Here is a 25,546-nt window from a genome sequence, read left to right on the forward strand (position 1 = left end):
GGGATAGGGATAGGATAGGGATAGGGATAGGGATAGGGATAGGGATAGGGATAGGGATAGGATAGGATAGGGATAGGGGATAGGGATAGGATAGGGATAGGGATAGGATAGGGATAGGGATAGGGATAGGGATAGGGATAGGGATAGGGATAGGGATAGGGATAGGGATAGGATAGGATAGGGATAGGGATAGGGATAGGATAGGATAGGGATAGGGATAGGGATAGGATAGGGATAGGGATAGGGATAGGATAGGGATAGGGATAGGGATAGGATAGGATAGGATAGGGATAGGGATAGGATAGGGATAGGATAGGGATAGGGATAGGGATAGGGATAGGATAGGATAGGATAGGGATAGGATAGGATAGGATAGGGATAGGATAGGGATAGGGATAGGGATAGGGATAGGATAGGGATAGGATAGGGATAGGGATAGGGATAGGATAGGGATAGGGATAGGGATAGGGATAGGGATAGGGATAGGGATAGGGATAGGGATAGGGATAGGGATAGGGATAGGGATAGGGATAGGATAGGGATAGGGATAGGGATAGGGATAGGGATAGGGATAGGATAGGGATAGGGATAGGATAGGGATAGGGATAGGGATAGGGATAGGGATAGGGATAGGGATAGGGATAGGGATAGGGATAGGGATAGGGATAGGGATAGGATAGGATAGGGATAGGGATAGGGATAGGGATAGGGATAGGGATAGGGATAGGGATAGGGATAGGGATAGGATAGGATAGGGATAGGGATAGGGATAGGGATAGGATAGGGATAGGGATAGGGATAGGGATAGGGATAGGGATAGGGATAGGGATAGGGATAGGGATAGGGATAGGGATAGGGATAGGGATAGGGATAGGGATAGGGATAGGGATAGGGATAGGGATAGGGATAGGGATAGGGATAGGGATAGGGATAGGGATAGGGATAGGGATAGGGATAGGGATAGGGATAGGGATAGGGATAGGGATAGGGATAGGGATAGGGATAGGGATAGGGATAGGGATAGGGATAGGGATAGGGATAGGGATAGGGATAGGGATAGGGGTAGGGGTAGGGATAGGGGTAGGGATAGGGAAGGGATAGGGAAGGGATAGGGAAGGGATAGGGAAGGGATAGGGAAGGGATAGGGGTAGGGATGGGGATAGGGATAGAAATAGGGATAGGAATAGGGGACGGGGACGGGCATAGGGATAGGGGAGGGACGGGAACAGGGACGGGACGGGGACGGGGACAAGGATAGAGATAGGGACGGGGATAAGAATAGGGATTGGGGTCGGAATAATCGGTCGGCAATCGATATCTAGATTCTAGGCAGTGTAAAATGCAGGTGGCTCAGTGGGAAGGGATTAAGTAGGCATCGGCGAGTATCCTGCATCCGTAATAACTATTACATTCAATGTGCTGTAAGAAGATCGTTGTTTGCTTGCCTTTTATATGTTTACGTTTGCAATAAGTATAAGAAAAATGGAAAAAATTGTAAGCGATAATGCAAGGAAGTACTTTTTACCCTACTGACCATAGCGTCGAGATACTGGCTATGTGGGTTGTATGAAGTTTCCACAGTATAAATATTTATATAGGTAAAATACATACATATTCATACCTACTACCTACGCTGTGGTCGCTGTGTAACAATTCTACAAGGTACAGTCAGCCAAAAAAGTGTTCTTATTGAAACGTTTACAAAAAATAAGATTTTCATTTGGATCCGTAGGTTTCTTCGAAGAGTCGAAAAGTGGTAAACCACTTTCTTGGCTGACCGTACCTTAATCGAAATAATCGCGGACAGATGTACCTACAAAGAAACCTACGGATCCAAATGAAAATCTTATTTTTTGTAAACGTTTCAATAAGAATACTTTTATTACGCGGGCGAAGCCGCGGGTAAAAGCTAGTATATATATATATATATATAAATGAGCTTACTTGGCCACAGACTAAAGCTCTCCCAGAAGACGCCTGTTCACTCTTGATTTGAAGGTTACCAGGTTATATGAGCAAAACATAATATTAAAAATATTTAACTAAGCTTCATAAAATTTCTGATATTTTACTAGAATATATTTTGGTTATAATGTGATATTTGATCATAGATCAAAGCACTTGGGTATTTTAAAATAAAATTTTATAAATAAAGTATTTTCAAATCGAACTAGTGGGAATTCAAAATGAATACCCTTTTAGAATATTCACAAATTTTAAATGATGTAATAATAAGCCTTTATTGATAATAAGCCTTTTAAGTCTCATGTTAAAAATACAAATTTCAATAAAGAAATACATATAAGCTTTAGCTACTGCAACATACTTAGGGGACCGTAACCATGGCAATAACAGACGACAAAGTTGATTCACCCAAATTCAAATGATTGAAAATACCCATCCCCATCAATTTCGGTCATATATTATAGCATCCACGTGCCAAACCTGCCTTTGAAGATACGCCGTATTTCAGTAATTAACTGCCTATTTGTACCAATTGGGCTGCATCCAATTTAAATACAATTTGTTGAGGAAAAAGAAACGATTTTCTTTTGTTTCAACACGTGAGCGAAGTAGCTTTTTTGTAATTTGTAAAAAAATTGAATGTTCAGTTTATTCCAGACAAATTATAGGTACTTAAATGTAAATTACACTTAGGCCCACTTGCGCCGACCACTTAACTCAGGATAAGTGGGCTGTCAACTGTCAAATTCCATATAAAATGGTGGGTTAACCTTCGGGTTAACCCTCCATTTTCGTTCGTCCACTTGCACCAACTTACTTACTTAGTGACTTTATTTTCTCTTTAAGAGTTTTTAACCCCCGACGCAAAAACGACGGGGTGTTATAAGTTTGACGTGTCTGTCTGTCTCTTTGTCTGTTTGTCTGTCTATCGTAGCTCCCTAACGCCTTGTCTCTTGCGTTGGCGACGGTCGCGCGACCGTCGCCGTCGCGTCTCATACTACCATATCGATAAGGTTTGATGTCGTATGCGTCGCATCGCCGTCGCGCGACCATCGCGCGACCGTCGCCCACGCAAGCCACGGCGTAACGGATGAACCGATTTAGATTTAGTTTTTGTTTTGTTTGAAAGCTGAATTCAGTCGGGAGTGTTCTTAGCCATGTTTCATGAAAATCGGTCCACTATGTCGCGGTCGGGGGTTTGATCAAAATTTTTATAACTTCTGTGGTTAGGTTATTTTAATCCTGTATTTCTAATGCTTTGTAAATTCTCTGAAATCTGAAATTAATTATATTACAGGTATGACGTAAAACTAATGACCATGTAGTTTAATGTGTGCACTATTTATTGTGTAAATTCGCAATGCAAATTAGTTTAGGTTTCTGCAAAACGTTTGCGTAACATTATAATATAAATAATTTAGTACTTACTTTGAATAATTATGGCAGAGTTCTATAAAATTAGAATAAGCCCGCTTTAAAATTATATATGGCAACTATGTAGTATTGAGACTGTTAAGAATTTTACCACTCACTTTCTTCCCGTGGGTGTCGTAGAAGTCGACCGTGGGATATGAGTTCCATTGTGGCTGGCAACCTGTCACTGCAATAAATTATAATTTCGTCATTTTTAAACCCGCGGGCAAAAGCTAGTTGGAAATGAAAATATTTAGTTTCGGGGGCGAACGGGTTAAATTATTCATTTTAAACTTGTTTGTCATAGTTGCCAATTTATCTTCGTTACTTACGTTACGTCGTTAGTGACGGGTGACGGGCGTTTAAAGCTCTTAAATCAAATTAAATATCTGTCGCCTCGAAACTTTTTGTTTTATTAATGATATAAATTCTGCAAAAATAATTAGTCATTTAATTTATTATTGCTATAATACTATTAAAATTGCTATTATATTTTTTTTTTTTTTAGAAAAGAAAAAAATACGTGAAATGTATATTTTTATACTACGTCGGTGGCAAACAAGCATACGCTCCGTCTGATGGAAAGCGGTCACCGTAACCTATGGACGCCTGCAACTCAAGAAGTGTCACATGCGCGTTGAAAACCCATTAGAAACTTACACTCCCTTTTGCTGTGTTAAGTACACAGCAAAAAGGAGTGCATGTTCCAAGAAGGCTCGGGATGCCGACTACTCAAAGGACAATAGACGGAACAAATTAGTTCCGTAGGTCCTTTCTTCGCCAGCACACCGCACCCACGTTGAGCTCTAGCAGCCTTACTCAGCGGCAGGAACACAACACTATGAGTAGGGCTGCGCTAGCGCTGTTTGGCTGCGGTCCACTGTATGAATATTGAACCTTCTTAGTGTTAGAAATACGATCCTGTACTTTTTTGAAGCTACGTAACCATTCTAGAAATCAAATTAATTTATTTTATAAATATTCTTTTATAGCAGGTATGTTACTATACTTACTATGTATAAATTATAAATTGAAATAGATACCATACACCAGTGAAAAAGCGATCCCGGCTTTGCTACTAATCAAATGGGCTTGATCGCTTTTTCTTTGGTGTACGGTATCTATTAAAATCTACATTTGGGTGAATCCACGTAAAAGTAACGTGAGTCACGACTTCATTGATTGTTTATTTGAACTACAGCTGCACTCATTTCATTTCATTTTTTGCAGCTGCATTTCGTGGCACTTTTCTCTGTTAACCTTTTGTGTGGATGTATGATTACTTGTTTGTGTGTCGTTAATTTTTGTGTAAGTATATTATATTGTTAACGTCGTTGTTAAGTGCTTACGAATAAAAATATTTCTATTTTATTCTATTCTATTTAAATGAAAGGATCTATGCATATATCGGAAAAGTAACACTTATTTAGAGATAGATTACCACTTGAACTTGCATAGTGTTTTGATTATGCCATAAAATCGTGACTCATATTACTCTTGCAGCGGATTGATAGCGTTTTTGATTTTTATAGCTACCCATTTATGATAGCGTTTTATTTATCTAATTCTAGGTTTTGCAAAATATTCAATCTAAATTTTACCGTTTAAATATTGTCTTCGGTTACCGCGATGGTTACTCATGAAATAAAACTATGGAAACGGATTATATCGCGTAAAATGAATTTATAATGATGAATTGTAAATTAATTATCTAAATTTTACCGTTTTAATAAGGTTTTAATATTGTCTTCGGTTACCGAGATAGTTACTCATGAAATAAAAACTATGGGATTACATCGCGTATAATGAATTTACAATCCGTTTCCATACTTTTATTTTACCGTTTAATTTGATTAATTTTAGGTTTTACAAAATACTCAAACATTTATCTGTATGTTTTCTTTTCTGTACTAAAATCAAACAAAAGTTTTAATTCTGTTACACCCCAACTTTTACCTCAACGTGTACATTTACAAATTAAACCAAACTCTCTTTACCTTTGCTTTCTTAACAAGATAAACAAATCAGCGGCTCGCTAAAAGCCGAAGTTAAATTTAACCCTCGGTTAAATTAACCCCTAGTTTAGGGTGAGCCGTTAACACGTGCATTTAAAAAAGAATCGATTTAGCGCTATGATAAATAGTCGGGGAGTTAAAAGAAAGTTATGGTTGCGTTAAGTAAGACTGAATGGGAAATAATTTCTAACATTATTGTTTTGACATTAATAGGGTATTTGAATGTTTTTGAATTAATTTATATCTCACTAAGCATGATAACTACACAGCGCCAGAAAAGTAACCGATTCGATACGTGTTCCATTTTCGAAAATTTCACGCTGCGGCGGCGAACAACTTTTGTCGATTTTAAAATGACACCATGCGTAAAAAAAAAACCTTGATGACACGACTCTTGTGTCATCCGCTCAGAAACGGTTAATACTATTAACTTAATAGAGATACGTATTAAGACATCGATTATCTTAAACGATTCTGAACCGATATACAATAACCATATATCCATAGTAATATTATAAATGGGAAAGTATGAGTTTGTCCGTCTTTCACGGAAAAACGGTGCAGAGACGTATTTTTTCAAATAGTTGAAGGGATGGAGAGTGGCAATGGACTTTTTGTCTCTTTCTAACGCTCTGTTTCTATTTTATTAATCGTTAATAAAACCATAAAGTATAGGTAACTTTACCGTGAAGACATTCTTCATTCATGTTTCTTATTAATTCTACAGTAGCAATGTTGTCTTTAATAGTTTTCTTACTTTAGTTTGAGCTACGCGATCAAAATAAATACCAACGCAAAAGTTTTCACAACATCCGTTTTTTATTCAAATCCACATCCAATAACAATCTGCTATGCTAGTTACTGTGATGAACGTTATACTAGTTTTTTTCATAGTTAATTTTAAGTGTAAAAATGTATCAGTTTACAATTGCCCCCAGTCGACTTTTGACTCATGTAAAAAAAATGATTTCTGAAGCCCTATCTATATTTAAACTACTATGTACCGCTACCTTAAGGTTGTCTGGAAGAAATCGCTCTTTAGCGATAAGACCGCCTGTTGTTTACCTTTGTTCGTGTTTCTTCCTTGTTTTGTATTGTTGTATTTTATCAAGGTGTGCAATAAAGAGTATTGTATTGTATTGTATTGTATGTATATTTAAACTGTAATTAAACTCCTAGCCTTTATAGTGTAAGCTTAACATAGGAAAGCCCTTGAGGCACCGGTTTGAATTTGGTGCAAAGCCAAATATTGAGTTGCAGCTAAGCGGATGTCGGACACTATTTAATGACGAAGTACTTGGCTAAGACGAACTTAGAGGCCAATTCTGACTTAATCTTATATCAGTAGGACATCTGAGATCTGTCCGTCCGTCCGTCCGTCTGGCCGCGGACAATCTCAGTAACAGTTAGCACTATAAAGCTGAAATTTGGTACCAATAATCAATTACGCCGACTAATTGGTAAAATAAAAAGTGGAATACGTAAAGTGGAGAGTGTTTTTTTTTTAATTTCAACCCTAACGACTAAAAATAAATTTTACTAAAATAATTTTTTGATAATGTTCATGTTTTCGTAAATAACCGATCCTATAAAAAAATGTGTACCCCACTTTTGAACCATAACTTTAAAAAGTATGAAAAAAATCACAAAATTTGAACTTTATAAAGACTTTATAGGAAAATTATTTTTAAGTTGATAGGTAGAACAGTTTTTGAAAAAAATACGGGAAACTACACTGAACGTGGCCCGACACACTCTTAGTCGGTTTTTGTTTCGGATATTGTGTGGTGCATGTGTTGGCAGTGTTCTAAATGTTCGTTTTTTTATGTTACAGTTGCCGCCATTTGGTTCTACGTAACAACGCAACGCAGTTTCCTCCCAGGAGTCACTCAGTATGTATACCGCAATTTCAAGCAGTTAGGTGACGCTTCAGGCTAAGTTCAGATGACCGCGAGGTTGAATATTGTAACAAATAATGGTGTTGTATATGGCGTTGTCGCGCGTGAATCGCGTGATAGCGCGCACCGCCGTGCACCACGCGCAAAATCTTGAACCGCGCAAAATCAAGCAGCCGGCATCCGTACAGTATTGAAAGGAGTCCAGCCTTTTAGCATTTACTAGTATTTAGATGAATGAGACAGTAGTATCCCGGAGGATTGAAATGTTTTGTATCAAGTTTTTTAATTCCATTCCCCAGACAAACGGTGGTCTTCATTTACATACAAATGAGTCCAAATTAGGTCGCAATACCCCAATTTTCAACCAATTATACCGCATGTTTCAATCACCAGATAATTCATTCCGATTGCGGGCCATTGAGCATTCCGGGCACGTAGGAGAGAAATGACACATTGAATATACATTATAGATCAGTGACGTCATTTCTTGAATAGGTAATAATATGTATTACCTATTAAATTATTAAATAATAATAATTATTATTTATTGTAATAATATTATTGTTGTCTACTTAATTGATAGTCATTTTGTTATGTTCTTGGGATATATCGTGCAGAAATAAGTCAAAAAGAGATCTTGTTAAAAATTATAAGCAGGGCACACGAAATTGCTCAAGTTTCATTGCTACTTTTAACAATTTATGGGTCGAAAGAAAACGAAATCGTGCCAATGCAGTGACAGGTTGCAAGCAGCTAGCCTACCACCCATAATAGAATTAAACCTATATCCCATAGTCGACTTCTGCGACACCAACGCAGGCCTACGTTAGTCGCTCGCGGTCGCGCGTTAAGTACCTACACGCTAGCCGGCTTCACGGAGAACATATTTTTTTAATATTAATTTGAAGTCTTGAAAGTCAACGTCCGCACTACACTTTGGTTATCTGGTTTCCTCCCCATTGCCTCCAGGACGGTTCATTTGCGCCCAATTTCTTACGACAACCCCTATTACGTTAAGGTCGATGGACTGGGAGATTTTTGAAATATGCCCCTTTTGTTTGTTATAAGGGTTTTTGAAGATATATTTTTTTACTGGACTGGTAGATTGCGTCGAAAATATATGCCTCAATCTCACTAAGGCCCTAGGTTACGCGGCCGCGGCAGCTTAAGTATTGACTAGAAGTCGTGACAGCGGACATGCAAGAGGATGCCGAAGATCGAGAAAAGTGGTACTAGGCCGGCAATAAGTTAGGTCATTTTTTATTTTTTTATTTTTTATACTACGTCGGTGGCAAACAAGCATACGGCCCGCCTGATGTAAAACGGTCACCGTAACCTATGGACGCCTGCAACTCAAACAGTGTCACAAGCGCGTTGCCACCCTATTAGAAACTTGTACACTCCCTTTTGCTGTGTTAAGTACACAGCAAAAAGGAATGTACAAGTTCTAAGGAGGGTTCGGGTTGTCATTTGGGTGAATCCACTTAAAAGTAACGTGAGTCACGACTTCATTAAGTATTAATTTGAACTTTAGCTGCAAATGAAAGGATCTGTGCATATATCGGAAAAATATCTTATTAAGAGATAGAAAATCACTTGAACTTGCATCGTGAATAAATGGAACATGCCATAAAATCGTGACTCATGTTACTCTTGCCGCGGATTGACCCATTTGTCATTTGCATTGGCATTTTGGGTGATATTTTTTGAAATTAGGAGAAAGTGGTATTATGATATTAAGATTAAATACTTATTTAATTTAATATGAGATCTACCTAGCAGCTCCCATATTACTAGTTATAGTCAGTATTGTACATGTTTGCCACAAACAGCCAATTCATACAGTGTCGAACGTGCGACAACGTCGGTACACAGAATGTCCATGAATGGCCCGTGTCACAGGAAACGGCTATGGATGCTATTCCGAATTTCTTACTTTATACTCGAACCTAAGGTTCAAAGATAATTTAGCAAATTATAGACAACGGGATAAACAAAAATTCCCTCAGTAATCGCTTCGCAATAGTTAACGGATTTGTATGATGAACTCTCGTCGACGTGAGCTGCTGCTTTGCTGGTGGATTGAGCATCGCGATTTGTAAGATACTTTGTGCGTATGATGATGAAATCATATAGGTACTTACTTTTTTTAATGTGAATAACGTCACTTTCACGAATAGCGTAGAAGTATTTTTTTCCATTTTGTTGAAGACATCCGATCTTTCTTGATTTTAATCCTCTAGTGTACATTTCTTCTTTCTTTGTGTTCGCCGGTCTTATACTGTAGATGTCCCGGTCTTAGACTGGTCTCAAACAGAAGTGCCCTTCGATATTTTAAAAGTCGCCCACCCAACGTGCTAACGGAAGCGAGACGCTTCTTTCATCCGAAAGCGACCACCAAATACCACCAATCCGTTAACATTTTTATCCATCCATCACTCTACCTGTCATAATGTATTGCTCAACTCCATTTAAGCTTGGTATGACTAACTATAACTATAGCTAACTCATTAATTTTTCACATCAGTACCGAGTTGAGCTAAAGGAACTCATAGATTACCACTTCACCGGCCGATATTCAGCCTGTCAGTTACGAGTAATCACAAAACGGAACAACAGTGGCTAACAACAGATAGGCTAAGCTGGCCACTTAGCCGAATGGCATTTCTCCGATGCGAAACGCCGCAGAAATGTAGTCTGGCTCTGTCGCGCCAATATGCGAGAGCGAAAGAGATAAATAGCTACAAAAGAGATATTATCGTGAACGTTTGTGCATTCGGCAACGCACACTGATATCGTATTACTAATATATCCTTCCCAACACGTATCAAATGGTTTCCATTGGTTATAAGGCGAGACGACTAAAAACACTAATTAGTCCGTCAGTTATACTATTATCAAAGAATTTTCAACACGTATTTTTTCTTTTTCTCGTAAACGAGAAATGACGATGGTACAGTGCGTTGAAGTTGCGCGTGACGTCACGCCTAGGTGCACTTTTTACTTACAAGCCCCCACTTTGATGCTCTATATCTTTTCATTAATTAGAAAAAGCGAAAAATATTTGTTCAGTAATTTTACGATCTAACTGACGGATAAACAGAATGCCATTTTGTTATGTAGTCGTCATCCCTTTTTTGTCCTTTAGGAGGCATGCGTGGAGCTGAAGCCAATACGTTAAGTATAATTTTGATTAATTATTAATACATAGATATAATTTTCTTTTTGTTTAATGAATAGCACTACATATAACTTATAGCTTCTCTAGAGGTAAATCACTGTTTTTTTATACATATATCAAAGTAGATATTTATCTCATCAAACAATGTAAAATTAAGATAATTTTAACCTCGTAAGGCCCAACGTCCTATTTTTAGGACTGAGAAAAGTCGCCCTTCCGGTCCAAGCTAGTATTTAAATCTATCAATTAGCGGCCCAAGGTCCTAAAATTAGGTCATACGCTTCTAACACGTCATATAGGTACTTACTTTTTTTTAATGTGAATAACGTCACTTTCACGAATAGCGTAGAAGTATTTTTTTCCATTTTGTTGAAGACATCCGATCTTTCTTGATTTTAATCCTCTAGTGTACATTTCTTCTTTCTTTGTGTTCGCCGGTCTTATACTGTAGATGTCCCGGTCTTAGACTGGTCTCAAACAGAAGTGCCCTTCGATATTTTAAAAGTCGCCCACCCAACGTGCTAACGGAAGCGAGACGCTTCTTTCATCCGAAAGCGACCACCAAATACCACCAATCCGTTAACATTTTTATCCATCCATCACTCTACCTGTCATAATGTATTGCTCAACTCCATTTAAGCTTGGTATGACTAACTATAACTATAGCTAACTCATTAATTTTTCACATCAGTACCGAGTTGAGCTAAAGGAACTCATAGATTACCACTTCACCGGCCGATATTCAGCCTGTCAGTTACGAGTAATCACAAAACGGAACAACAGTGGCTAACAACAGATAGGCTAAGCTGGCCACTTAGCCGAATGGCATTTCTCCGATGCGAAACGCCGCAGAAATGTAGTCTGGCTCTGTCGCGCCAATATGCGAGAGCGAAAGAGATAAATAGCTACAAAAGAGATATTATCGTGAACGTTTGTGCATTCGGCAACGCACACTGATATCGTATTACTAATATATCCTTCCCAACACGTATCAAATGGTTTCCATTGGTTATAAGGCGAGACGACTAAAAACACTAATTAGTCCGTCAGTTATACTATTATCAAAGAATTTTCAACACGTATTTTTTCTTTTTTCTCGTAAACGAGAAATGACGATGGTACAGTGCGTTGAAGTTGCGCGTGACGTCACGCCTAGGTGCACTTTTTACTTACAAGCCCCCACTTTGATGCTCTATATCTTTTCATTAATTAGAAAAAGCGAAAAATATTTGTTCAGTAATTTTACGATCTAACTGACGGATAAACAGAATGCCATTTTGTTATGTAGTCGTCATCCCTTTTTTGTCCTTTAGGAGGCATGCGTGGAGCTGAAGCCAATACGTTAAGTATAATTTTGATTAATTATTAATACATAGATATAATTTTCTTTTTGTTTAATGAATAGCACTACATATAACTTATAGCTTCTCTAGAGGTAAATCACTGTTTTTTTATACATATATCAAAGTAGATATTTATCTCATCAAACAATGTAAAATTAAGATAATTTTAACCTCGTAAGGCCCAACGTCCTATTTTTAGGACTGAGAAAAGTCGCCCTTCCGGTCCAAGCTAGTATTTAAATCTATCAATTAGCGGCCCAAGGTCCTAAAATTAGGTCATACGCTTCTAACACGTACCGATCCCTAATATTTGCGTGAAACGAAACGTTTGTGTCTTAAATATGGCGGAACTGAACGCAGCCACTTGATGGAGCTGGCAGTTTGACATTTGACAATCAAATGTCAGTTCTTTGACACGCGGAAGTTGAGAAGATGGCATCCTCGCGTAAACGTGGTAAGTAAATCCGCTTTTTTCATCATAATCTTGAGTTATTTTAACTTAAATTTAACTAAAAATACTTATTTAAGCTTTATACTATATGAATGACTTAAAATTTATCTCGCTGTGGTTTATTTCGAGAAGGAGATTAGAGCAAACTTTGTTGTCCTAGAATTATGTCGATGGGTCGTTACTGCAATAGTAGTATATTATTGCTATGTCATAAATTTAGGACTTTGGGCGGTTATTCCTAGTGTTGTATTGTTACAGGTTTGATGGATGCGGAATTAGAAAAATATTTAAATCTAAACGAGTCCGACTTAGAACTTAGTGATTTTGATGATGATTTACTTGATGCGGATTTTCAACCCTCAAGCCGTTATCTTCAGTCATCTCACTCCTCATCTTCGTCGTCTGAAGATGAAAACGAAGTAGTATTTCCAGAGACTCAGACAGTTACTAGTCCGATTGGAAACAGAAATGTTGCATCTGCAGAATCTCACATTTCACGCCGTTCTCGTGGAGGTCCAAGGACTCGAAGCTGTTCACGTGGTCGGGGTCGGGGAAGGTCATCGCATGGACGCGATGTTTGACGATTTTTTGTTGATATTTAGATACATATATAAGTTTTGATTAGTTATTGGTTAAGTGCAATGTACTATCTACGTTTACTTAAATAAACATGACTATACGATAATGTTCGTTTTTATTTCATTATTTCTTTAGTTTAAGGAAATGTACAGGAATAGACTACAAAATATTTCAAATACTTGCTACTTTTATGTATGTAATGTATACATAAAAGTAACACACATTCATAAAATACCGTCCCAGTGACCTAAAAATAGGACATTTCTTTTTCGACTCATTTTACATTAATATTGTTCATAATACTTACCTTTAAAGTATACAATAAGACTTTACCTAAAAACTTGCAGGTTTCAGATTTTACAGCAAGTGGAAGGTCTGTGCCGCTAGTATAAGTACCTAAAATTAGGACACTGGGCCGTTACGATAAATGTCCTAAAAATAGATTGGGCCTTACGAGGCTAAGATAAACACGAACCTGTTTTGTTTATTATTACTTTATGAAACTATAGGTCTATTTTCTGTTACATTTACTGTAGATAAGAAAAATGTGTATGACTGTTTGTTTCTGAATAAAAGGAAAAAAAATACGTGGCGACTACAAGTTGGCTTTTGATACTTTAATAAAATATAGGGGTCCACCTAGCGGATTGTGTCATAGCCGGTGACGCACGCAGAGGTAGCACCCGCTAAGGTGTAAGGACTATTTGACATCTGAATGGTGATGGAATCTGATATAAAGCTGTGAGATAAAAAACGACAGGAAAATATTATTACTAAACCCAAATAAGTATATGAATATTAAACCGTACAATGGTTAACTCGACTCCCCTCGCTCGGAAATTCATGGGAATACGGCTCCCACATCCGACATTCACGCGTCATCGCACAAGATAGATGAACAGATACTGGGTTAGCGAAACTGTTGTACAGCTGCTAAAAGGATTTACCTACAATTATATGAGAGTTAATAGCGTAATGGCTTATAATAGGATTTAATTGAGTGTATCCTAATACGACTTATATTCGAATTGTATCCTAATACATCTTAGAATCACATCCTCATAGGACGATTGCCTTTACAGGTTGTTTTCGATATCTTGCGACCAAGTGCTGGAATGATATCCCCCTGCCTTTAAGAGACCTAAAATCCAAAAATCATTTAAGATTCGATTTAAAAATATTCTATAAATAGGATTTAATTGAGTGTATCCTAATACGACTTATATTGACCGGGATTTATACCGTGATGACCGTAGTGACACTGTGAATGTAGTGTTGTATGGACAGACCATTGAGTGTGAATACTATGTATGCGACCAGTGGTAACGCTAAGGAGGGTAGCTCGCGTGCTGTCTACGCAACTTTGATATCCACCCGCCTTCTTCAGTTTTCCGTGAACATGATGTATGCAACTGCGTCGAAATACGAGTATCGGGTGCTCGACAAAAATCAAAAAGGTAATCACGGCTAGGGTTTCTGATTTCACGACCTATTTGAAGCCTCGAGATTCGAGAGAGAAGAAAAATTGCTACACCCCACCGGGGTCCATGTGTAACTATCCACAATTTGTAACATCTATGTAAATATCATGGTTTGCAATAATTATTTTACTTACTTACTTACTCCAAATTAATTACTGGACTATAACTTTGTATTCTGGAAGTGGAAAGACTTCCCCTCGTTACCTATCATAAGGCATTGTAGGTTGTGATTGTGACTATAGAAACGTAGGCTTCGTAGGCTGTTCGTAGCAGGTAAGAGCTACGGTTGTTGGTGTAGGTTCTACGAAGTCTACATACGGATGTGCTACGATAACAGTTACTGCAAAGCAAAGAGGATCGAGTATTATGGGTACGTATCACAATGTCTAAAGTTAAAAAACCTAACGTCAAATGACCTACGTTCAAAATACCTAAAATCAAAATACATAATGGTGTTTCGACCGAAATTCAAAATACCTAAAGTTTAAAAAGGTGCATATTATAATGTCTAAAATAAAAAAACTAACGTTAAATGACCTACGTTCAAAATACCTAAAATTAAAAACACGAACGTTAAATGACCTACGTTCAAAATACCTAAAATCGAAATACCTAATGATTAAATCCGAAAATCAAAAATGTCTAATAAATGGGGCTTAAATAACCAGTTTATCCTTGAATCGTCGACAGACAATCGAATATTATTTCAAAGTACAAGTCAAATTAAACCGTGGACTTTTACTTCGTAGATAACTTATTCCGAGTATACTTTATATCGTGGTATTTTGGTTTGTATTTTTTCATTTCATTTGGTTTTACATTAAATAAAATTTATTACGCGTAATATTATTTCAATTGTGTAATTGTGTATACCTAAATATTTCAATTGTTAATTTTTCTAAAATTTTACAATTTGTAAATTTTTTGTTTTTATGTTTAGTAACAACTAACGTAACCTTCTTCTAACCTATTTTAAAGGTCGTGCGTTGATGTGTAGGGTCGCAGTTCTAACCTAACCTAAACCTACTCTGTAAGCCGTTCTTTTCTGTGTGATCGCAGTTCTAACCTAACCTAAACCTACTCTGTAAACTGTTTGTTTTGTGTGTGGTCACAGTACTAACCTAACCTAAATCTAATCTGTAAACTATTTTTGCGCGTGGTCACCTAGTTATAACCTAACCTAAACCTACTTTAAAAGCCGTTCGTTGTTGTGTAAGGGCGGAGTTCTAACCTAACCTAAACTTACTCTAATATAGGATTTAAACCAATCGGGTTCCCTCTATTTGGCATACCTTTAATTGTCCGAAACGATTTTCGCATAACAGACTTCGCATAATCGATTTTCGACGAATGTTAATTTGGCAGAAAACTTATTTGACATAATATAAAATATTACTAATATTACTTTGTACGAAAATGAGTTCGCATAATACTTTTTACGCCGATTGTTTTTTATGAATAACATTGATTTGCAACATTGTATTTGGAATATTTCTTAAAATCAGAATAACCACCCATACTAAATGCAGTCAGGAGAGTCGGTTAGGTTAGGTTAGAACTGCGACCTCAAGAAATACAATATTTTGTTAAGAATGCACGAATGTCGGTTAGGTTAGGTTAGAACTACAACATCAATATAGTAGTATTAGCTATGATAAAAATTCTGCGTGATAAATTTCGACTAAACAATGTTATGCATAAAAACCACTCGACGAAAAACCTTTATGCACAACATATATTCGAACAAACAAAAATATGCCTAGATAAATTATGCGTAACTATACTATGCTTAAAATTAATACTTCAAATACCCTCTTTTACGCTCGCGGAACCTACCCTACTACTTCGGTATTTTGACCGGTTAATCATTTTAGGTATTTTGACCATAGGGTATTTCAAATTTTGGTGTATAAAATTTAGGTTACATAGTTTTTGGTATTTCAAACATTAGGTATTTAGTCCAATAGGTATTTTAAATTTCGGTAATTCGTGCGTAGGTGAAACTTGCTTAGGTATTTAAAATCATTAGGTATTTTGATTTTAGGTATTTTGAACGTAGGTCATTTAACGTTAGGTTTTTTAATTTTAGACATTGTGATACGTACCCGAGTATTATAGACTTAGACTTTATCCGTCTATACGGAGTTACATATGTCTTGGGTTATATTGATCCAGAAAGCACAACAGGTAGATCATAATTTCACAGAACATTTTAGAGCCATTATAACATTCATACCTATCTTATACAGGTAATAAACTTTAAAATAACACTTAATATACCAAGTGTGCCTCCTAATTAGTATTTTATGTTAATTAAGCGAGTATATTACGTTTTACACATCTTTATGGGCGCTAATTATTATTGTACGTGAGGGTTTTGTGTATGTGCCTTAATTAAATATGAACCGTTGCAGAATTGTACCTATGTACTTATTAATGTTTTGTTTTGTTTACATTAAAGTTGTTAAATGCGTTTTAATTTGCCATATTCGTTTTAGGGGTCATACTATTATTAAATCACAGGGGGAGGGATGTGTGAGTGTGAGAGTCAATACCTACTGCGAGAACTGAATATCACCAAGCGGCTCTCAACTATTTGTCAGGAGAGAATACTCAGGTTCTTCGGGCATATCATGCGTTCTAACCAGCATACCCTACAAAGGAAAATTATGCTTAGCAATGTCGAAGGCCCACGCTCCAGGGGTGGAATACCGCTAAGGTGGGCTGAGACCGTGAAGAAAGCTTGTGGTTCCATGCAGATGGCAGTCCATATGGCCCTAGACCGCGTCAAGTGGAAGAAGGTCACTGTTGGTCACGATTCTCAGCTATAAGGGAACGACTGAGAATAGAGAATAGGGATGACGACTACATTTAAAAAAATGGTATTCTGTTTAGTCCGTCAGTTAGATCGTCCAAAAATACTGAACACATATTTTTCGCTTTTTGTAATTAATGAAAAAATACAAAGATATAGAGCATCAAAGTTCCGGAGTGGGGGCTTGTGACGTCACTTCTAAGTAAAAATTTTACCTAGGTGTGACGTCACGCGAAACTTCAACGCACTGTACCGTCGTCATTTTTCGTTTACGAGAAAAAAGAGAAAATACGTGTCTAAAATTATTTGATAATCTAACTGACGGACTAATTTGTTTTTTTAGTAGTTTCGCATATTGTGACAGTATTGGAAATTGTGATTTAAATATTCTTTAGTGTGATTTTAGAGAAGTACGTACTCTTCTTTTGTTAATTGCCAGATCATGCTATAGATATACGGTAATTAAAACAATAAAGTTCTCTTATAAACATTGGAAATTGATACTTTTTCATATGAAAAAGTGTTACGGAGAGTTTCCAAACATATGATATGCTCAGTGTTGCTACCATGACTTTTTAATACAGTACTGTTTACATCATTTATCAATTGCAGATTTTAAACAGCGCACCCAAATAATTATTTCCAGAACCAAAAATAACACCAACCAATTGATACGTTTTTTAAATTTTTTACATTGCGATGTCATGATAGCTGCAAATTATTTGCCTGCTGGGTTTTTTCGAGCCCGGCAGTAGTTCGCACCCGCTTGTCTGTATTAAAAACTTTATAGTTATGATATTGGAGGCATCGTGGATGTTATTGTCTAACTGGAAACTGTCTATCAGACTCGTTATTATTATTCTCTTTATTTATTTTCTTTCTTAGGCTAGGCTGTTTATAATATGAATATAAAAGTAAAATACAAAAACACATACAAAACAATATAAAACACATATAAACACATTATAAAAAACCTAACCTAGGGTGCCGCCAGCAGCGGGGCAGGGCCCAAGCTGCCGGTGGTTAGGGCTGCAGAGAGAGGAACCGTCGAACTATCCGTGCTGTGTCCAAGATCACCGCCTTCTGCATCTGGCCCTTGATCCAGCCACCTAGCGAGAGTCTCTTAAGATGTTGGTCGAGACTCTTCGCTATGAGACCGTTCGCTGAAACGACTATCGGAACAATGATCGTTGATTCAACATCCCACATGGCGGTTATCTCGTGAGCCAAGTCTAGGTACTTACTGGACTTGTCCTTCTCGGCTTTCACGAGATTCTCATCATGGGGGATGGTGATGTCAACGAGCACTGCCCGGCGTTGCAGTCGATCTATTATCACAATGTCAGGTTTATTGGCTACAATAGTCCTGTCAGTGATAATAGATCGATCCCAATAGAGCGTGGCACGACCATTTTCGAGAACTGGCGCAGGTAAGTACTTGTAGTACGGTACTTCGCGGTCCACAAGGCCGTATTGAAGAGCAAGTTGCTGGTGAATAATCCTGGCTACGAGATTATGTCTGTGCAAGTACTCGCCGTTAGCAAGATGAGAACAACCGGAAATAATATGCCTGAGTGACTCTCCGGGACGGCGGCATGCCCGACAAATGTCGACCGTACCGTCCTTCAGGATATATTTCCGGTAGTTGTTCGTCATCATAACTTCGTCCGCAATTGCACAGGCAAAACCCTCGGTTTCTCCGAAGAGGTCCCCGAATCGTAACCAGTTCACCGATGCGAGCAGATCTACATCGGGTTCCGTGAGGGCCTTGTAGAACCGCCCGTGTAGCTGCTTGCTCTCCCATACCGCCTTGCGGTCCGCAGTACTTAGTACCACAGGTTTGCGCCAGTTCTGTTTATTATTATTATTTTTGATTGAGGCAATAATAAACGAAAAAAAAAAACAAGATATAGATATACCCCCTTATTCATAAACGTTCACTAAAGTTATCAAGCCGATAAAGTTCGTTTGTCCCTTTCTATCACATCGATAAGTCGGAAAGGGACAAACGAACTTTATCGGCTTGATAACTTTAAAAACGTTTATGAATAAGGGGGATAATATTTTTATAATTGGCGCAAAACGAAAAGTTTTTCAGGAAAACTAAAATATTGACAACTCACTGACAGCTCATCAAAATGTAGATACTAGTTAGTATTGATAGCATTGCACAGTAGTCGAATATCCACGACCGACGATATGGAGCCGAGAGACACGACCGGCGCAGGAATATTGTCATGTAGCAGGAAATGGACGCGCGCTCATATCCGATGCGTTAACAGATGAACTCGATCGACATGTGTTATTTTCATAACAAATAAAATATAAGGTTATTTAGATCGCGCATAAAACATTCCATCTATGTGTATAATTTCTATGTCTACAGTCAAAAGTCTAATTTATTTTATTTTATTTATTGGTATTTAGGACAACAACAGCCGTAAATATATAACTTACATAGGTATTTTTACATAGTCTTATTATACACAATATGTTACTAAAAAAAAATTGTGTTACATATTTCAAATTACAGTGAAAATGTGCAAGCCACACAGAAAACAGTGAACTGATGCAAACAATACATACAACGAAAAGTGAAGTTAGAGGTCGGTACACAGGTTAAATATTACCCTACCTTAATAATATTTTATTTAAGTTGTCGCAGGTGCGCAGAGAGGTTCCCACGGCACCACGCCTTGAACGATATCATTCGTAGAGCACTGGTGTCGGCCAACGTTCCGTGTGTGCTGGAGCCACCTGGACTTAGCCGGTCGGACGGTAAGAGGCCGGATGGGTTGACTCTGGTGCCATGGGAGAGGGGTAAGTGCCTTTTATGGGACGCCACCTGCGTTAGCACGTTTGCCGCCTCGCACCTCGCTCGCACCGTGCGGACGGCAGGAGGAGCTGCTGAGCAGGCGGCGGACCTAAAAAGGGACAAGTACTCGGCCTTATCAAATTATTTATTTGTTCCGGTAGCCGTGGAGACTAGTGGGTGCTGGTGTGCGGAGGCAAAAACCTTCCTCTGGGAGCTGGGGCGTCGTCTGCAGGAGAGGGGTCTCAACCCCCGCTCCGGGTCGTTCTTGGCGCAGAGGTTGTCCATCGCGGTTCAGCGTGGAAACGCGGCAAGTGTGATGGGCACTTTTGCGTCGGGAACGATGCGGGGTGGGTTGTTTGACTAATTTAGGTAGTTTGTTAAGGTTTTTTTATTGTTAAGGTTTTTTTTTATTAGTTAATTTATTCAATTAATACTGTCATTTTTTGTGTTATAAGTTTTACGTGTCTGTCTGTCTTTCTGTGGCATCGTAGCTCCCGAACGGATAAACCGATTAAGATTTAGTTTTTTTTTTTTGAAAGCTTAGTTAGTCTGGGAGTGTTCTTAGCCATGTTTCATGAAAATCGGTCCACTATGTCGGGGGGTTTTTGTCAAAATATTAATTTTTCTCAAACATGGTATGAAATATTGATGTTATGTGCCTTATAATTGGCAGCGAAGTATGACGTTGCAGGTGCGGCTAGGACGATTGATAGATAATGGAATTTCATACAAACCTTGCAGGCCAAGGCCGGCAAAGTCCTCTTTTTTAATTTCCAAACACAGATAATTGTGACATAACATCCAGGTATTTAGCCAATTAAAAAAAAACTATAAGGGGTTTTATAGACGTGCCGACTACAACTGGTACGGGCCCTAGACAATATTTGATTTTGGGTGCGTTTTCATACAAAAAAAAATTTTTTCGTTTTTTTTTTTAACTTTTTGTTTTTTTATAAGCGTATACGGGGTACAAAAGGGGAACGAAAATTCGATTATTTTTGCGCTACGACGCACCGTTTAGGAGATACAGCCATCCAAAGTTACTATTTTCAGTAGACTTTATTTATTTCATACCATGTTTGAGAAAAGCACTATACATACCTCGGCGGGAAATGGGGTTGCCCGCCTCAGACCTATCCGTCTATATGTCTTCGGCCGGCAACCCCCTTTGTCCCGGCCTCTGTAGTAATGTACTATTGTGGTTAGGTTATAACTCTGACAGATTGGTATCGTGTCGCTGCAATATCTTTATAGTAGTGTTCAAATTGGGCCGATAGCCGGTACAGCGAAATTGTCATGTAGCAGGAAATGGCCGCGCGTTCATATCCGATGTGTTAACAGATGAACTCGATTGAGCGCTCGTGTCATACTATCGAAGTTATACACTCACAAAACCAATATGTGTTTGTATTAGTTAGTGAGTATTTTACCAAGTAGTAGTAGTAGTAGTAATACACTTTATTGTACAAAGATAAGAACACACACAGTACTTAAAGAAAAAAGAACACACACATCATTTGTACAAAGGCGAACTTATCCCATTAAGGGATTTCTTCCAGTTAACCTTAGAGCAGTTAAAGGAGAATTGGAGATGGTAGACGTTCCTAAGCTAAACCTATACCTAACCTACAAACTACAGCAATATAGACGTTATATCATATAAATAAATACGTTATACATAATATATTTTACCCAGTCGTATTTTACCAATTCGCATTCAAGCGCATGTTGCGCAAGTATTTCCTTGACAAAGTTTCTTCATCGTCATCTTAATGATTCACACTAGGTATAGGTATATCAATGTAAATATATATGTATGTTTATTTTATTTCGTAAATATGTATGTTTATCTTGAATATGTATGGTTTAATATTCATCTATCCATAGTTTAGGTTACAGTTTCCTTTTCCTTCTTTTTATTAAGACACTGCACCTACTTAATCTTTCTGGTTTAGCCCATTGGTTGACTGGTAGAGAATGCCTTGAGGCATTAAGTCCGCCATTTGTACCTTATTTTGTTGTGCAATAAAGATTAAATAAATAAATAAATATTGGAAATTCACTACTTACGATGTTGCGGCATCGATTGCAGATGTTTCTGCTAATCAAACCTAATAAAAAACAAGTGCCTATGCCGAAACTTCAAAATAAATGTACGTGACCGTCTTCATGTCCGTGACATAGCAGACAAGCTCCAAGAAAGCCGCCTACGATGGTACGGCCATGTCTTACGTAAACCGGCAAGTTACATAGGGAACAAATGTCTTGCCATGGCACCTCCACCTGGCCCCGGACGAAGGGGAGCACCTACGAAATGTTGGCTTGATGTCGTTGGGGTTGATACGCGTGCTAATGGTCCCACAAAATGGGATGCAGAAGACCGTGCGACGTGGAGGAGAAAATGCCGGAAAGCGGACCCCGGGCTCCGAAGCGCCTAAGCTGAGGATGCAACTGGGAAACCGTTAAGATGAGAGAGAGAGAGAGAGAGAGAGAGAGAGAGAGAGAGAGGGGAGGGGGGGTGGAGAGAGATGGTAGGCATCTATACAGTAAAAACGGCGCAGAAAACAACTACACACCTATTGTAATATTAATCGCTGGACAACCATACAAGTTGACTCACTGCACATGTTACAGCTATCGAGTAATTTTAGAGTTAAACTGTAGTTTTTATAGTATTACTTAATATGTTAGGTACAGCAGGGCAAATCTCAACTGGGGGGCAATTGTAACGAATCCATTTTTTTCCATTATTACACTATGATGTTGAGTTCTACATGTATCCACTGACGCGCCTACCATAAAACCGGTGGACACTCTATTTAATATTGCAAACATTGTAAAACATGGAAAAAATGGACGTTACATTTGACCCCCAGTCTAGATTTACCCCGCTGTACCTTATGTACATACAAGTAAATACCCAGAGCACGAGTGTCCTTGAAGTCAATAAGGGAGCCAGTTCATTCTTACGGCTGAATATAAAGGAGGGTTTAAGCACTGGAACCCTTTCACCCCACTCAAGATGAAATAAACAACTTAAATTGTAACAGCCTGGATCTAGAGTTAGATTCAAATGAAGTGGCTGACAGTGTTGTGTTATTACAAGGACAAATTATCTCAATTTATCGGGTTTCACCAGTAAATCCTCATAGGTGAGAAACCCATAAAATTGACCCTATTATTTCTGGAAGGACCAGGGATCTCATCTAAGACATGGGGGCCGATTTTTGAGTCTCACTGTCACTAAAATACCGGTTGAAACGGTGAATTGCCTACTATTTTCAGTGACAATTTTCTGAATTCGAACGCCGTGAGATTCAAAAATCGGCCCCCTGGAGGCCAAAAATAAGTACAAGCAAAAAGATCAAGTTCAAGTCGTTGTCAACTGCTTATGTAAGTATTGTAAGTAAGATTTGTAGTCATTGTCACCAAAATAGAATGAAAATAAATCCTGCCACATCCAGTAGCTTCTTGAAGCATCCACAATTTAGTACAGGTAAGGTACACACCGAAATTAAAGGGCGTATTATTTATGCGAGGGCACTGTACGTGTACACACCTGAGTTTTGTTTATACACTGTTGCTTATTATCCTGCAAATACTGTTAATAAAATAACACGGACTTGTTGGATTGCAGAGGTATAAAGGTAGAGTTTATGTTGGCATTGGTAGGAAATTGGGGTTTATGAGTAAAAGTTTACATTTTAAGGTAAAGCTAGGTTAAGTGACTGAGTAACTTCATATTCAAGAACTTTGTGTACACCTAAGAAAACAAATAATAACTGGATAAATATAACGGCAAACATCAGGACTACACGAAGAAATATAGAGGAGGCTTTCACTCGCTTAGAAGTTCTTGATAACACCAAAGAGGATCGAGTATGATAGAGAGTTACTGTCGAAGTAAAATGTGTAAATCACAGTGTATAGACTGCCATCTCTCGACACAGGCTTAGAACTTTTGAACGTCAGTTTTGACAATTTGGCCAATATTCTTAGCTTGATATGTGTTCAAATGTCAAATATTAATATTAGCGCCATCTAGCTGAGCGTACCCCAAAGGTGTAATGACATCTAGGGCACGGTACCTTTTCCTGTATGGTGCTGAGGTACCTACGTTTTTTTCAAATGAAGTTTTTTCTTAGACTTTATCTGTCTATACGGAGTTATATATGTATTTGATTTGATAATACCAAGAGGATCGAGTATTATAGAGAGTTAATGTCGAAGTAAAATGTGTAATCACAGTGCATAGACTGCCATCTCTTGACACAGGCTTAAAACACAGGCTTAATGTCTTTGATAATACTTAACAATTTTATTTTACAACTCCTGAAATGGAGCGTTTGAATCACACGAATTTCTACCAAATATACACACTTCAGATAATTTGTACCTTGGTGGGAATTAATTTGGTCGATTTCATGAAACTCTACTTGATTTAAACAGGTTACTTGTTAATGATATAGGCATCGGAGCAGACGAGCCTCCTGATAGGAAGCAGTCATCACAGCCCATGAAGAAGAAGAAGAAGTGAATCTATGGAACGCATTGCCAGCTCCATTAAGACAGTGTCAGTCAGTAGCATCGCTGAAGTCAAAATTAAAGAAATTATGGCTTTCACCTGAAAGCCAATAAAAAAAAAAAAATTAAACTGGGTCGTGTGCGGTTATTATTATTTTCATATATGTTTATTGTTTATATAAATATATATTATTATTTATGTATTTAGGTATAAGTATTGCATTCATTTTTAGAGTAGGGATGTATATTATGTGTACATATATATACCGATGCACTTTAGTTGTTTGTCACCATCTATTTTCCTCTCTCAGTTATTCTAAGGTTAGCTGGAAGAGATCCCTTAAAGGGATAAGCTCGCCTTTGTACATAACCGTTATAATATTCTCTGTGCATGTAATTTGTTCTGTACAATAAAGTGTTTACTACTACAACTACTACTACAACAAAGGAGCCACCGTTGCCGACTTTTGAGAACCCTTCTATATGTATGTACCAGCACCGATAGCGCACCGATAGCATGGTCGCGTGATAAACTATAAAGCATCAGGCCGTCTCTATCGCACTTACATGTTATAGTTATTTGTTATACAAGGGGGCAAAATTGTATTTTAACACCGAGTGTGAAATTGAAATTCAGGATTCTATTCACGAACCACTCGCTTCGCTCGTGGTTCAACTATAGAATCCTTTCACTTGCTCGTTTTTCAACACACGAGAAGTAAAATACATTTGCACCCGTGTGTAACACAAAACTTTTCCCCTCACTATAGCGAGGAAATTACAACGCAAAAAAATGCGTTTATCACTGCTTCCAGTAATTCCACAGGTGGTAAATCATCTTCATCACTAAATACATCCACTTTTATCAATTTTAAAGCAGAAAAATTGACTATATTGAATCAAATTACTTTATCCACTAGTGGATAAAATACGTTTTTACCCGCTGGTATTAAAGGACAAAACACGTGTTTCCGAGTTAGTGAGGGGAAATATAATTTATCGCCCGGTCATGCTTACCTGCCTGCTTCTTGAAGGATTTGATTTGACTCTTGACTCATTGAACTAT

At 37.9% G+C, this 25,546-nt stretch overlaps 2 protein-coding genes across 2 annotated transcripts in view; one reads left to right on the forward strand and one right to left on the reverse strand.

Annotated features, from left to right (window-relative positions):
- The window catches only part of LOC125229449 (protein TANC2), a 440,488-nt gene that overhangs the window by 330,768 nt on the left and 84,174 nt on the right, over window positions 1-25,546 (reverse strand). The window lies entirely within an intron of this gene.
- On the forward strand, window positions 11,994-13,196 carry LOC125229451. Its single transcript, XM_048134293.1, has 2 exons — window positions 11,994-12,269; window positions 12,525-13,196. The coding sequence occupies exons 1-2, from the start codon at window positions 12,248-12,250 to the stop codon at window positions 12,845-12,847; spliced, it is 345 nt and encodes a 114-aa protein (XP_047990250.1). The 5' UTR covers window positions 11,994-12,247; the 3' UTR covers window positions 12,848-13,196.

The sequence above is a fragment of the Leguminivora glycinivorella genome, chromosome 9, assembly GCF_023078275.1.
Source record: "Leguminivora glycinivorella isolate SPB_JAAS2020 chromosome 9, LegGlyc_1.1, whole genome shotgun sequence".
In the NCBI taxonomy this organism is placed as follows: domain Eukaryota; kingdom Metazoa; phylum Arthropoda; class Insecta; order Lepidoptera; family Tortricidae; genus Leguminivora; species Leguminivora glycinivorella.